Source organism: the organism of the source record quoted next, unplaced genomic scaffold (genome assembly GCF_019419815.1).
Source record: "Pyrus x bretschneideri cultivar Hongxiangsu unplaced genomic scaffold, Pyrus_bretschneideri_v1 Contig29, whole genome shotgun sequence".
Taxonomy (NCBI): domain Eukaryota; kingdom Viridiplantae; phylum Streptophyta; class Magnoliopsida; order Rosales; family Rosaceae; genus Pyrus; species Pyrus x bretschneideri.
Window position 1 is genome coordinate 1,949,487 of NW_025999601.1, and position 15,942 is coordinate 1,965,428.

At 36.7% G+C, this 15,942-nt stretch overlaps 1 protein-coding gene across 2 annotated transcripts; it reads left to right on the top strand.

Moving 5' to 3' along the window:
• The first annotated feature begins 8,707 nt into the window (after positions 1 to 8,707).
• On the top strand, positions 8,708 to 15,739 carry LOC125479491 (vacuolar fusion protein MON1 homolog). 2 transcript variants are annotated; one of them, XR_007260053.1, is made up of 15 exons: positions 8,708 to 9,403; positions 10,562 to 10,641; positions 10,763 to 10,834; positions 10,972 to 11,011; positions 11,517 to 11,618; positions 11,804 to 11,925; positions 12,512 to 12,644; positions 12,772 to 12,863; positions 13,167 to 13,248; positions 13,366 to 13,430; positions 13,571 to 13,873; positions 13,982 to 14,073; positions 14,154 to 14,269; positions 14,515 to 14,579; positions 15,564 to 15,739. XR_007260053.1 is itself a non-coding variant. In XM_048588857.1 (14 exons), exons 1-14 carry the CDS (start codon positions 8,915 to 8,917, stop codon positions 15,657 to 15,659), a joined length of 1,833 nt encoding a protein of 610 aa, XP_048444814.1. In that variant the 5' UTR covers positions 8,710 to 8,914; the 3' UTR covers positions 15,660 to 15,739. The 2 variants fall into 2 exon arrangements, 1 of the variants encoding a protein (XP_048444814.1); XM_048588857.1 differs by lacking the exon at positions 14,154 to 14,269 and having other exon boundaries at positions 8,710 to 9,403.
• Positions 15,740 to 15,942: the final 203 nt, after the last annotated feature.

Below are 15,942 nucleotides of genomic sequence, written 5' to 3' on the forward strand. Positions count from 1 at the left end.
GTTGGTGGGGTTGGCACGATATAGAAAGCAGAAAAAGAAATTGGTGAGAACGACTTGTATTAAAAAATAATGCATAATAATACAAAGGTGTCAAATCTACGCCTTTTCCTTTGCCTTTCAAGTTTTGTCGGGGAGTCGATTTCTTTGTTGAGGTAAGTTTTGCGCATATGTACGTATATTGAAAAAATGTTTGTGTTTGCAATTTCTGCGAGGCTTCTTAGTTTGAAGGGAAATTTGGTCTTACTGTTACTCGTATTTATAATTAGGTCAATTGGATTTCTTTCAGTTATTTACGCACAAACAACAATTGACAATTATGTATATGCTTATGAGACGACCAACAAAAGAAAATATTTTCCAATGCAATTGCTATGAGGCTTCTTAGTTTTGTAATGCAAGATATTCAAACCATATGTAATGCATGTTTTAAATTAATCTAATCTACTGGAATGAAAAATCTGAATTATAGAGATATTCTAAACTACTCGGAAATTCTTTAACCTATGGACAACCTTAATTATTTTTGAAATATTCTTATAGTGGGAAATTGTAATATCCCACATCGTCCAGGGGAATGATCCTTATATGTATATTCTCATCCCTACCTAGCACGAGACCTTTTGGGAGCTCACTGGCTTCGGGTTCCGTAGGAACTCCGAAGTTAAGCGAGAAAGGGGCTAGAGCAATCCCATGATGGGTGACCCGCTGGGAAGTTGCTCGTGAGTTCCCAAAAACAAAACCGTGAGGGAATGGTAAGCCCAAAGCAGACAATATCATGCTACGGTGATGGAGCGGGCCCGGGAAGTGATCCGCCCCGGGCCAAGATGTGACAAATTGGTATCAGAGCCTAACCCTGATCGCGTGTGTGCTGACGAGGAAGTCGGGCCCTTAAGGGGGGTGAATTGTAACATCCCACATCATCCAGGGGAGTGATCCTTATATGTATATTCTTATCCCTACCTAGAACGAGGCCTTTTGGGAGCTCACTGGCTTCGGGTTCCGTAGGAACTCCGAAGTTAAGCGAGAAGGGGGCTAGAGGAATCCCATGATGGGTGACCCACTGGGAAGTTGCTCATGAGTTCCCAAAAACAAAACCGTGAGGGAATGGTAAGTCCAAAGCGGACAATATCGTGCTACGGTGGTGGAGCCGGCCCGGGAAGTGATCCGCCTCAGGCTGGAATGTGACAGAAATAGACTTCTTTTTATGAGTAAACTTGGTATAAGTCCAATTATGCAAGTCATTATTGGGTTCAGTCCACTTTGTTGGGTTAGTTCCATTCGTTGATTATCCACATCAGTTTAGTTTTATTATCTTTAACTCAATTTTAGGATTAACTAGACAAACTAAATATTGTTTCTCCTACTCCCAGTTCCGTATCTCAAGTTTTTCTTCTAGCTCCATCATAGGTTAAGTGTACTAACTAATTTATGTTGTAAGTACTATACACATCATCAAATACAATGGCAAAGCCAAAAATCGAAGCCAGGAAGGGCTTTGAAGCCATATGAAAGAAATTTGACAAAAAGTAATATCACGAATGGGAGAAAAAAGGTTCATTTTTTAATAGTGCAAAGAAAATTTTTAATTAAAATAGAGTAATGGAGTCACGAAAAAATAAGATTGAGATAATTATATCATAAGTACCAAACTTCTTTATAAGTTCCTACATTGACGTTGAACAAAAATTAATAATCATGGTTCAAAACTGCAGCTATAAAAAAAAAAAATTCAAGATAAATTCTTCCTTTATTCCATACATGTGTAGTAAAACAATACTCTATCATGCGAAATGGTCAACTAACTAAGAAAGGCTAGTTGATAGAAGGCTTTGGTTTCATAACAAACTATTGTAAAACACATTTTTTTTATCAATTAGAGAAATATAATAAAGCTAACTGGGAGCAAACGCATATAAGTCAAAGAATACATAGTATTCAACTAAAAGCACACAAGAAACTTCAGGATAGGCACGGGCCTCTCCTGATCCTCAAGTAGCTCCCCCACTGATCAAATATAGTAGTATGAATGTATAAACGTATGAAGTTTAAATTTTTTTGAACTACTTTCATGGATGATAGGTAGATTAAGTTTTTTTTTTATTTTTGTATATTCTACTTCCATCACAGGTTAAATGTATTTAATCAACCTTTAGCGTAGGTCAGTAATGTTCACCAAAGGTCCTCATGTGAGGACATGTGAAGTCCTCTTTCATTTGAACCCTTAAATTAATCTGATGATGGATTATTCAATAACCTTAAATTATCACAGTTACAATTGATTAATCAATATCTTTAAATTATCGTTGTTACATCCTAACAAAATAATAATCCCACTTGAAAAGAAAATAAAATAAAAAAAGGGTCCACACGTGAAACCCTTCCGTCTTCTTTTCTTATCCGTCTCTCCCATCTCCACCCCTCTCTCTGCCTCCTCCCCCTCCCTCTTCGTCTGAATTTTTTTTTCCATTTTTGCGAATGAAAAAGGTGAGAGGAACAAAATGAAGATTTTGTAAATACATTGCAATTAAACAAATACTTCGGAAAGGAAATAAGTTTTTCACTTTGATTTGATTTTCACATTATTAGAACACCTACCAGAAACATAACAAGATTTAGAGATTCAAAAGGAACCATGCACCTGTCGCTACAGCAGTTCCAACAATCTTCAATGTAACCTAATTCCAACCAACTTAGGGATTTTGATAAATGTCTGCAAGGCCACTCATTCGGACCCCATCGACGATTGTGGTGCGGAATCTAAAACATGCGTGAGATGAAGAATTCTTCTTGAATGATTGAACTTTGGAGAAAGACCTCTCGGACCGAGTACTCAAACACAAATTATAACTTGGGGATGTGTGTTGCACTGCTGCTCATGCAAAAAGCTCAGAAGAATAGAGACAGGTAGGGGAAGAAGATGGAAAGGTTTCACAATTGAACTTTTTTTTTATTTTTTTTAATCGGGATTATTATTTTGTTAGGGTTTAAAGTGTTACAGGAATAATTTGAGATTATTGATTAGTGCACCATCAAATTAATCTAATGGTTCAAATGAAAAAGGACCTTGCAGGTCTTCAAAATGAGAACATTAGGTGAGCATTAATATATTGTTGGTATCATACGATGACATATAAATTTTCTTTTAATTATTTTTTTTTTTTTTGTCAAATGATAGATTTGTTAGATTACAGAGCCAACGAGGTCTGATGTGACATCCCACATCGCCCAGTAGAGTGATCCTTATATGTATATTCTCATCTCTACCTAGCACAAAGCCTTTTGGGAGCTCACTGGCTTCGGGTTCCATAGGAAATCCGAAGTTAAGCGAGTAGCGCGCGAGAGCATTCCCAGGATGGGTGACCCATTGGGAGGTTCTCGTGTGAGTTCTCAGAAACAAAACCGTGAGGGTGTGCTGGGGGCCCAAAGCGGACAATATTATGCTACGGTGAAGTCGGGCCTGGGAAGTTGTCCGCCCCGGGCTGGGATGTGACATCTGAACTCACGCTGTAGTGCAAGGGCATCACTCATCTCCAACATCGTAGTAAAGGACCACTTGCTTCTTTTAATTATTTTAAGAAAAGTAGTTAGATCTTCATAAATATTCAAATTAAAAGCCACTTAGTATTACGGTACAATGATATTCCTCTTCACTTATAAGTGAGAGGTCTTAGGTTCGATTCTTGCCAAAGACGAATTTGAACCATATTATTGCTAGCCCATTTTGAGGCTAAACCCACTCCCTTCTCATAATGTAGATAATATTGTTTGTTAAAAAAAAATATTCAATTGTTTGTTCAAAAAAAAATATTCAAATTAAAATGTGAATAAAGATGCATAACTCAAGAAGTTTAATTCATGATTCTAAAAAACATTAAGCGCTAGTCGGACGATGGGATGGGGCCTAGCGCCTAGGCGGATTTAAGTAAATTTACTATATATCATTAGTACTTTGATGGATTTGATGAAATAAGATACAAGTTCAAATGATACAAATCTGTGGTACTTTAGGAAATATTTTTCAAAGATTATATGAATTTATAGTGCATTTAAAAGGGAATAAAGGTGCCAAATATATGTTTAGAAATCATTTAGCTTTGAAAACAAAATATTTGACCAAAAAAAGAAAGTATTTAACCAACAATTTAAAACAATTACATAAATAAAATAAAATAAAATAAAAGGGAGGGTGGGAGACTGGGATGCATAGAAGGGAGGGAGGTGGGGCACCATTAATAACATTCAGTTTTTAAGGTGCTATGTCCCCTCTTTTATACGCATACAAGCAAATAGGATGCTAGGTGTCCCATTTTAATTGGACAATAGTTTAAAATATATTAAATATGAAAAAAATGAGACCTAATAGTGGGAAATGGATGGTCACGTGGGGTGTGAATTGAAGAGAGAGAAACTCAATTTTCTCGCTTCTTCTTCCTCTTGTCTTCTTCGCCGGAACTCAAAACCCAGAACACAGACAGTGCTCTGCATTCCTCCTTCCTCACTTTGAAAACAAAAAAAGGAAGTGAAACGCCCAGACCGCCTAGGCCATCCAGTCGCTCGCCTAGGCCGCCCAAGCGCCGCCCGGATTGCCTCAGTGCCCGCCTAACGCCTAGGCGGCTGCAAAGCCGATTTTTAGAACACTGGTTGAATTAAAGAAATTTAATTAGATGAAAAATAGACACTAAGTACTACGGTTTGGTGGTATTCTTCTTCACTTGTAAGTGAGAGATTTTAGGTTCAAATCTCGTGGATGGCGAATTCGATATCCAATTAGGTTGCCCATTGTGTGGCTTAACCGAATTCCCCTCCTCTTAGTGTAAATATTTATATTGTAATACTAAAAAAAAAAAGTTGAAAAATAGGACACACTAAATCCGATTACAAATCAATTTTTTAGACCTAGATCAAATGTAATTTTTTTTTTATCATTTGAGTAATGTGCAGACTGTCCACCATTACATATATAGTTTTTTTTTTTTTTTAATTTTATTTTATCTATAAATCTTTTGCTTTTTCGATAAGGTTATTTAGTGGATGGTTGCAAGGCATCCCAATTATCCATGTTCAGATAGTTGGTTAGGTTTTTAATTCAATCCGACATCAGATATTGACAATTAAGAAGACACAATTTGATCACACCTGAAATCTTAATCCCTTCACGTGAAAAATCTATAAAAAAATATTGAGAAAAAAAATACCTCCAACAATTATTTTCTAAAGTTGCAAACTCTAGGAAGGAAGCTTGCCTACCAAACAAGTAATGGCCACCCAAAAAATACTATGAGAAATAAAAATACCTACATGAATTTAAAGTTCAAGCTTGGAGGCATTAATTGGTTCAAGTCGATGCAAAGACATATTCGTGCTTGTGTATTTTTTTGTAGCATAATTTCGTCTTTGTAGTTTTTTTTTTTTTTTTTTTTAATGTTATATATTCAATTCATCAACGAAGTTGAATTTAATTTTTATTCGGTTCATACACATCTTCTCATTTGAACAACCAATTGAATGAAGTAATAATGCTAACGAGATCAAATTTGAAGAGCAAAAATGCAATAAACAACACTTTTGCTTATAAACTTCATTGTATCTAAATTAAACAACAATACATGAACAGTTGTGTTTTTTTCATTTATTTATTTATTACTTTCACATTCATAGATATTCAAAAAAAAAAAAAAAAAAAAAAAGTCAAGAAAATCTCAACCATGCTACTAAAGCCCACCCCTTTTCGTATCTCCCCACCCCACTTATTTTGTCACCCACTATTAAAAGTAAAAACAATGAAATACAATCTCAACCATGTTTAGATGGGTAGTTCTGTCATATTATAAATTCCTAACAATAAATAAAAGATAAAATAACAATTAATTTTTTTTAATTTGTGGAAAAAAATCATGAATTGGGCCTAGTAATACTTATCAATGGAAATTTTTTGGTGATACCAATGGGAAAGTTTGAGATGTCATTTTGTATCCTAGTTGGAGAAGTTTGTCGTGGGTTGGATTTGGACGAGAGAGTATGTCGCATGCACGACGTATGGAAAAGGCGACACGTTCCAGTCGGGTTGCGCATATGGAGGAGTGGCATGGGTCGCCTCTTCCCGGATCTGCAGGAGGCTGGCCTGCAAATAATGGGTTTGTGGGTTCGTAGTGGGTGTTTTAGCCGTGAGTTTTTTCTTCGCATGAAAGAAGTGGAGGACGACGATGAGCACCACTACCAAAGCAGTGGTTGTCCCGGTGGATATGGAAGAAGAAGAAGAAGAAGAAAAAGAATGGAAAGGGATGTAGGGGACGATCTGGGCAGGGTTCTGCTAGTATTCTTCCTCCTTTTTTTCTCTATTTTTTTTATAAATATTTGATATTTAAAATTGAATTTATATTATCTATAGAAAGATATTTTAGGTCTTACTTTGTCAAAATTCTTTTTTTTTTTAGGTCATTTAAAGTCATTTTGCAAGAGAATAAAGAGTTTTTATCACAAATGGTCCTTGAAATTGACCCTCACCATCAAGATGGTCCCTGAAATTGAAAATCAATCAATGTAGTCCCTGAAAGTAGATGTCGCAAATCAATGTGGTAATTCCGTCACAATTCTGTTTAAAATTATGTTAAGTGCTGATGTGGCACATAAATGGGCCATACAAGATATATGTGTTTTTATAACAATAGTCTTTGAAATTGACTCACACCATCAAGATAGTCCCTAAAATTGAAAATCATTTAATGTAGTCTTTGAAAATAGGTGTTGCAAATCAATATGATCATTCCGTCACAATTCTGTAAAAAAATTTATTATGTGCTAATGCGAGTTTAGTAATTAATTAAAAAGTTGTCTAAATACCTTTTTGCACAATGAAATTTTTTCTCCTAGTAGGACCTACTTCAAAGATTTGGGACACTTACTTGCGGGACTACATTGATATATTTTCAATTTCAGGGACCATTTTAATGTCGCAAGTCAATTTCAAGGACCATTTGATGTTGTGGGTCAATTTTAAGGATCATTTGTGAGAAAAAAAAAGACTTATGGGATCCATTTATGTGCCACATCAGCACTTAACATAATCTTTAACATAATTGTGATGAAATAATCACATTGATTTACGACACCTATTTTTAGAGACTATATTAATTGATTTTCAATTTCAGGGACCATCTTGATGGTGATGGTCAATTTCATGGACTATTTGTGATAAAAATCCGAGAATAAATTTGTAAACAAAATATTTAATTTGAAGTGGTGGAGAAATAAGACATTGGGATGGAAGTAGCAACACTCATAACTAATAGACAAATAAGGACGGAAGGCGTTGAATACTTGGTGAATAAAGCCAAGGACTATTTCATCATTAAGCGAGCGTTAAGAACGGATCGACGTTGTCTTGACACAAATGAATGGATGGCTAAAAAAGCTTAGGCAACAGTTTCCTTTTTGAAAAGAAGATTGGAAAGATCTCAACCGTTGATTATTTAGTGGTGGGACTACATATATAGGGTTTACTTTATACGAGCCCCCGCACCCGTTTTATTTAAGTTCCCGCGTTCTCCTAGCCCTCTAGTCTCTTTCATTTTTTTTTTAAATGTCTCTTTCGTTTTTTTTTAAATGTCTCTTTCATAAGTTTTCAAGTTTGAATCATTTGATTAATCAGCTGACACTTTACTGCGATAGCGAAAATTAATAATGTTTATGTATTTTGGTTCAAGTTTAAACTCTACTGAATTCTTTTTCTCAATAACTAAATATTTAACTTACTAATGTTATTGCTATTAAATGAGAGATCTTTATGCGTTGTGTCATATACTAGTCAAATATATACCTACAGTTGTTTGGAACCCTATTAGGGCCTATATTTACTATTCAATGAGATAATTACACGTGGATTAGGAGATGTCTTTCGACGAGATTTCTCATCGAAATCTTGCGAGAAAGATACGAACCACAGGCTAGCAATCATTTGTTGGGCTCGCGAATTACACATGCTCAAGGCAAGCATGGCCCAACAGCCTCATTAAGCCCATCAAGGCCTATTATGGAAAGTAGCCAAGCAATAGCTTGTAAGGAAGATCCAGCATGATGATGGCACTATTACATGTCTCCTCTTCACTTATAAGTGAGAAATTTTAGGTTTGAATCTCCTGGATGATGAATTTGATATCAAATTAGGTTGCCCATTGTGTGGCTTAGCCGAACTACCCTTCCACTTAGTGTAAAATATGTCGTTGTACTTAAAAAAAAAAAAAAACATGTCCTAGACAATATATGAAGTTCAGGTCCAAATCCTAAAAATGGAACGCTGACGGTCTAGTGGTATTCTTGTTCACTTGTAAGTGAGGTCTTAAGTTTGATTCTTATCAAAAACGAATTTGAATTACATTATTGATAGCTTATTGTGAGGTTGAGCGCACCCTCTCTTCCTTAATGTATGTAATATCGTTTGCTAAAAATAATAGGAGGGCTGAGGTTTGTTGTAAATGGGGCACGGGCACAGCACATATGTGCAGGAGAGAAAACCTAATTTATTAGTTATCATTGTGAGGCCAAGCCCATTGTGTTAAACTGATTTACAATTTTGAGAAGCTTTGGGCTTGGTCCAAAAATCCCTTCAACCCGCCCCAACCCAAAACGTATAAAGTCCGAACTTTCTAAACCGACCCGTATCAGTACGCGCCAGGCTCAATTCGGATCTCGGAGCCCCCACCTACTGGTCAGTGCCGCGTTGGAAATGGAGTAATCTGCAGCAGAGGACACGACAGAACAAACGACTGGTAGACGAACCCCTCTCTCTCTCCTCCCTCCCTCTCTCTCTCTCTCTCTCCTCCCTCTCTCTCTAAGCACACTCGATTGGAGCCCTAATTTCTCACTAACCAAAATTCGCAAAAATTCACCAAAATTCCCAAATCCTTTTTAGTTCTCCATGTCCTCCGAATCGGGAACTTCGACCTCCGGCGACGAAGCCTGGGAGCCAAACCCTAACCCTATCCCCAAACCCCCGGAAGACCAATTGGCCGCCCTCGCATTGTCCGAGGCCGACAGCCATGCAAATGGCGTCGCACATGGATCGGCCGAGGAGAACAACCGCCACGAGATCGAGAACGAGGAGGAGGAAGTCCGGGCTAATTCGGTTGCTCCTGGTTTAGCTGAGGTGGAGGAGGCGAGCGAGGGCTTGCCACGTGGCGAAATCGGCGGTGGTATTGTGTGGGCGAGGACCAATTCGGAGCTGGAGGTTGATGGGCCGTCGAGCCCCAGCAGCAGTGGGTATGCTGGGGAAAGAGGGAGTAGTAGTGCCAGTAGTGGTGCCGGCTCTGGAGTTGATGAGATTTTGGAAGTGAGAAACGATGAGATTGCTGATGGGTTTTCGGATTCGCAAACCCCTTGGGTGCCCGGGAAACGACATATCGATGAGGTATTGCGTTCTAACAACTCCTTGGCCGTGTAATTTGTGTGACAATTATTGCATTGGTTGAATTGCTTGGTCATTATGAGACATGGAATGTAAAGCGAGTTTTAATTGTGCATGAAGTGTAGTATTGAAAAATAAAGTAATGATTGAGAGAGAAATTGGGAAGAGAGTTAGGTAATTTCCCTGCGGACTTCTTTCGGAAATGGTATTGGAAAAAGCTCGAGACTTGATTCATTTGTATGTTTGTGTATTTCACTAATTTCAAACTGTTAGAAGATTTGTATGGTAGGTGTGTTGTTTCAATTAGTTGCCTTAGACAAATGTAGGATATACGTTACTTATGCAGGTGCTATGTATCAGACATTGTTGTACGGCTACCTTGGTGCTCTTCTTGACTGAAATAGGTGTAAATAGATTGTTTATTGCTCAATTTTAGATATTAGCATGTACTTATGCACTTGATTAAGGCATACAGATGTTGAATGATAACTTTTCTTGTCCTTATGATCTTAGTAACTTTTTGGTCTATATGATCAAATATGTTTAGTGTGAGAATGATAGTTGAGTCACAGAGCTGAAAGCCTTGGATTGCAATCTGATAGAGAAAGAGATTGCTCCCTAGCATGGTTAGTGACATAACATAGTGTATATATGTGCTGAGATAATTAGTAATTGGTATTGAATGCAGGATGGTCCTATATGCAAAGTGGGGTTCAGGTCTCTTGTGTATTCGCTAGATTTGTCATACCATTTTCAGATTTTTGTCAAAAGATTAATGTATTTTCCTTGGCTTTTTTTTAATGCAATTCTTTGATTTCTACTGTATATTAGTATGATGTATTAATCAGGCATTCTAGAGTTCTAGGATTGGTGAAATAAATCTCTGAACATTGTTAGATTGCAAAACAAAAGCATAATAGAGAATATTGAAAGAGAGAAAGGAAGTTAAAATGCTTAGTGTATTGCTCATTGTTGTGGTATTTTAGTCCTTAAAGTTTGGTCATCAATTATGCGATATTAAAACACATCAGTGTCTTCTTTTCTCTTCATAAAACAATTCAGCCCCATACCAATCCCTTTAATTTCACTGCTATTTTGGATGACAAAGTGATTTTCATTGATAACTGCAATGTTTCTGTTTGATTTATAATTGAAGTGCAGGATGATGCTTCCATATCATGGAGAAAGAGAAAGAAGCACTTTTTCATACTAAGTCACTCTGGCAAACCAATATATTCCAGGTTTGTCTCAGGTGACTCGACTATCTGTTTCAAGAAATGCAAAATAGAGTGCAACTACCAGTCTATATTCTGCATTCGTGATATATTTATGTCTTCTTTTGAATTACTTGCTTAATATCAGATATGGAGATGAACACAAGCTAGCAGGATTTTCAGCAACATTACAAGCCATAATTTCCTTCGTGGAGAATGGGTACGTGTCTCAATCATTCTGAATCGAATCCCTCCTCCAATTTCTTAAATTTTGATTATTTGTCTACTCTTACAGATGTACTTTAGTCGAATTATGTAGAAAACGTCCATTGATTTTGTTCATTAATTGTTTTACAGTGGGGATCATGTCAAATTGGTTAGGGCTGGGAAGCATCAGGTCTGCTTTGTTACTTTTTTTGTGAAATTTTGTTCGTCAAGTTATTTCTTCTTTAACAGTCCATGATTCCTAGGATGATCATAAGAACTGCCTTCTCATTTTCCTGGTAATATAATCCTGCATGAGTCCTTGTGTATACCATCCCTGAACAGATAACTTTAGTTTTGAACTAGTTGATGGAGCTGTGTTGTCCATCCTGACAGTCTTGGGCAGATGTTGAAGTCTTAGTGATATTTGCATGTTATCCTATAAAAACATATTTGACTAGGGACCTTTGGCTTGTATTTTTTGAATTTTCTCATATGACTTGAAATATGTTATGTTTTTGCTAAAATATATATCTTAAGTGTTTGAAAATAATGTTCATGTGCGTGAAAATACCTAGGTGTTACTTGTGTGGAGGTCTAGAATGACATTATTTGACTGTACATCAACTCACAGCTGTAGGCCTTATCTTTATGGAACCAGTTAAATTAAATTGGCATAAAAATATTTGTATGTTCAGGTGATTTTTCTTGTCAAGGGACCAATTTACTTGGTGTGCATCAGCTGTACAGAAGAGCCTTACGAGTCTTTGAGGGTGCAATTGGAACTTATTTATGGTCAGGTAGCATTGGATCTTCCCCTTCCGCAAAATTCTTTATGCATTAATATGTTTGACTGTTAGGTCATATTTGTTAGTGATTTATTGAATAACCAGAATATTGTTTATGTACTTTCCCTTTTATAGAATAAAAATAGCCTATGTTAGTAACTGCACTTCATTTAATTAGTCACGGTATGTGGATGCAGATGCTACTTATTCTTACAAAGTCAGTAAATAGATGTTTTGAGAAGAATCCGAAGTTTGATATGACACCTTTGCTTGGAGGAACAGATATTGTCTTCTCTTCCCTCATCCACTCTTTCAGTTGGTTTGTTTCTCTGCTTCCTTTGGCATGCCTAACTTGGATATGAATTTTCTTTTGGTGTGAAAAACCATCCCATAAACTCATATGATAGTCCCTGTTTTTAGATGTTTAGATGTTTGCAAGAGCACAAGTAGTATCCCTACATTACAGATATTGTTATTTTGGTGATGAACTATTGTAGTAGTGATAGTAACAGATCATCCAATCTATGTGAAGGGCTGCTTCCCAGGCTGAATTTTATAATCATTTCTAACCTGGTCTGTTTTAAACTGATTGTTCACTTTGAAATAGTATAAAAGTTCTGAATAAAAACCTTTTGTTCTAAAAGCATTTAGAAAAAAATTTGGTAAGACCAATATGCTCTTTAATATGAAGTTTACATAAGCAAAGTCAATCGTATCTTGAAATTATGATATATATCTGTTTTTTTCTCATTTATTTGTTTGTGTTATGACTATTAATGTTTTCTACTTGGTCCTGTTATTACAGGCTGCCAATGTAATTTCCGTTCACACATGCCAAAAATTAAAATTACAAAACCTAAAGCAGAAGATGCTTATAGAACTACTACTTGTTTCTGTGTTTTCAGGAATCCTGCCACATTTCTTCACGCATACACTTGTCTTCCCCTTGCTTTTGCGACAAGGCAAGCTGCAGGTGCCATATTGCATGATGTTGCCGATTCTGGTGTTCTCTTTACAATACTGATGTGCAAGCACAAGGTTCTGTCCTTATGTTAATACTTGAGGAAATCTCTTTTTAAGAATATTTTTTTAAAATATTTTTCATGGCACAGTTGAAAAATCTTTTACAACTTAGTGCACCGTAACAACTTGAAATGGATTGCAGGTTATCAGTCTTGTTGGTGCTCAAAAGGCCTCTCTTCATCCTGATGACATGTTGCTGCTTTCCAACTTTGTCATGGCATCAGAATCATTTAGGCAAGTAGATTAAATTGAATAGGCGTTATGTCTTCCTTTTGGAAACTTACAGGGGATCTGGGATTGAAACTAGTACGATATGATACACTAAATACTAACCAGCTACTAGTTTCAATTTCCAATCCCATGTACTAGTGTCAGTTTCCAATCACGAGATGTCCCATTTTAAAGCACAGGATCATACACAAAAAGTATATGGTACTTTCTTTTCTACTACCATGGTTTCAATTGTGGGTGATTATGTTTTATAGACATTTTCTGCTGCAATAGTTGTATTAATTTCTTCTTTTTGTCTTAATGCAGGACATCTGAATCTTTCTCTCCAATTTGCTTGCCTAGATATAATCCCATGGCATTTTTGTACGCTTATGTCCATTATCTTGATGTGAGTCGCACTTAGGTTGATGACTTGTGTAAATTTAAGTGTACACATTATATACTTTGCCTCATGTTAAGCTTGTCTACTTAAAATATCATGACAAAATACACTTTCTTGTGGCAGGTTGATACATACTTGATGTTGCTTACTACTAGTTCAGATGCCTTTTATCATCTCAAGGATTGCAGGTATACAATAAATTTAGTTTGAAAAAATGATATTTGTGCTGTAGGAGTTCATGTGGCAACATCCTAGCCCATTTCATAGATTGGTAACTTTTTAGCCCAGTTTTTTTTCTCCCTACATAATTTTGTCTCTGATCTTTTAGGATTCGGATTGAATCGGTCCTTTTAAAGTCCAGTGTACTAAGCGAGATTCAGAGATCCATGGTAGATGGTGGGATGCGTGTTGAGGAGTTGCCTCTTGATCCTTTGCCACGTTCTGGATCTTTTTCTCCTCATTTGGGTCAACATACAGTTCCAACAGATTCTCCTGACAGATTCAGGGAACCATATATTGGCGTAGGCGGTCCTGCTGGACTTTGGCATTTTATATATCGGAGTATATTTTTGGATCAGTATGTATCCTCTGAGTTCTCACCACCAATAAGTAGTCCTCGTCAGCAGAAAAGGTGACAGCTGAATCTTAACAGTACATTTAAGCATAAAATTGAATCTCCCACAATGAAGTCGTATGTCACTTTTTGTTGTAGAAAGATAATTAATTCTTCTTCTTGCAGATTATACAGAGCGTACCAGAAGCTTTATTGTTCCATGCATGACAAAGGAATTGGGCCACACAAAACCCAGTTTAGAAGAGATGAGAACTACGGTACTTTTGAATACATGCTGCTTCATACATATGCAGAAAGGAAAAGTTGAAACACTGAAATTTTTTGATTTTCTTGACAGAGTCTCATTGCTACATAGTCCAAACTTTGGTGTTTTAAGTATGATTGTACTATTTCAAACTTGAATATTGATGTCGTTTTTTCAAAAGACCAGCATCTAGTAGGCCAGTACTCAAGGTATTTTGAAGTCATAGTTTTTCAGCTAGCCGTTTGTTAGTTGATCCCTTGACATTTATGACTGTAATTAATAAAAAAACCTATGGTAATCAAGCTTGATCATTACTGTGCGTCATTTTTACTGTTGCACATTACATTTTTATATAGGATACCATGGTTGACATTTGCTTCGATTACATCAAACTTGTGTTGACATGCTTGATGATGCTTACCTGATGGAGTTATATGATCATTTGTTTTGTCAGTTTTACTATGCTGGGTCACCCAGGACTTTGAGCTTTATGCAGCTTTTGATCCACTTGCAGACAAGGTAAGTTTTATTGTTTCCTACCCTTTTCCACTATGCAATTCTTGTCCACTTTTACATCTGCCAAAGGGAATAAAAGGGAAAGAATTGATGCTTTTTACTTGCCTTGTTTGGTTTTATTAGAAAAAAGGGAGGGAAAATTTTTTAGTAAAATTCGTGGGTCCCAGTTTATGTTAAGTAATATAATTTGCTCACCCCATCCCGCTCCCCTCCGCCCCCCCCCCCCCCCCCCCCCCCTCTCCTGCCGCCTCATTTCTCGGCCAAACCTCCCATGTTGAGTGAATTGCAAATCATGGGCCCAGTGAAGGGGAATAAATGCAAATCCTTGTCCTTCCGTCCGAATTTGTTCGTTTTCCCATTTCTATAAACCGAATATAGATTTAGGGATGAGTTGACAAGAAAGGGGTTTTTCTGAATGAGGTTTATCACTTGTGGGAACCGTTGGGCTAAATGCAAGGCCAGAAAGATGATTGCTTATCCGAAGGGCATTATAGTGTTTATCTCATAGGATAGGTGTTGAAATGTGTTTCTGGTTAAGCAGCAGAATAAATGGGCAATGCTAGAGCTTGTCACAAGCGTAATCAACTCATTGGTTATCAACGTTTGGTATGACCTGCTTATTACCAATTGGCCAACAAAATCTCAAACCGAGTTAATGGGATTGGAGACACTCATAGACAAACGGAGAAATCATGAAACAGAACACCTTAGAAGATACGAACTTGTAGCAAAGTAATAAATAACGGCAATAATGTGAAATGAAGCCGGTGAAAGAATTTGAAGAAAATGAATGTCAGGGCTCCTGGGAGAAAATTGGCTAGGACTTTTATCCTTTGACAAAAGATTTTAATCTCATGTTATTTTTGTTTTGGCTATAATTAATATTTCTTGGAGAAGCCATTTCAAGCTGATTTGGATTTATCCTTAGGTGCATTTTGTTTATTTTCTTTAGATGCCTTCTCAACTTATAATCGTACCGGTTTTCAGGCATTGGCAATAAAGACTTGCAACCGGGTTTGTCAGTGGGTAAAAGATGTGGAAAACGAGATTTTTTTGCTAGGAGCAAGCCCCTTTTCATGGTGATATCCCTTTATATTCTGTAATACTACTGCCTGTGCCATAGTTCTGTTCATTTAATAAAATTCGAATCGTCATTTTTGTCATACGCATTTGAATTAGCAGGTGATGTTGGCTCGTAACTTACCACTTTGTTGCTTCAGCTTCGAAAGGTTTGCATTTCCATTTGTCACAGATGTAAAAGCAGTTGCATAAAGAATCCTTTTAACACACGGTTATAAGTTTTTTCACACGCAAATGGCTCCGTTCTGTCTCCTGATGTTTTTATCTTTCCCGGATTGAGGTCTGA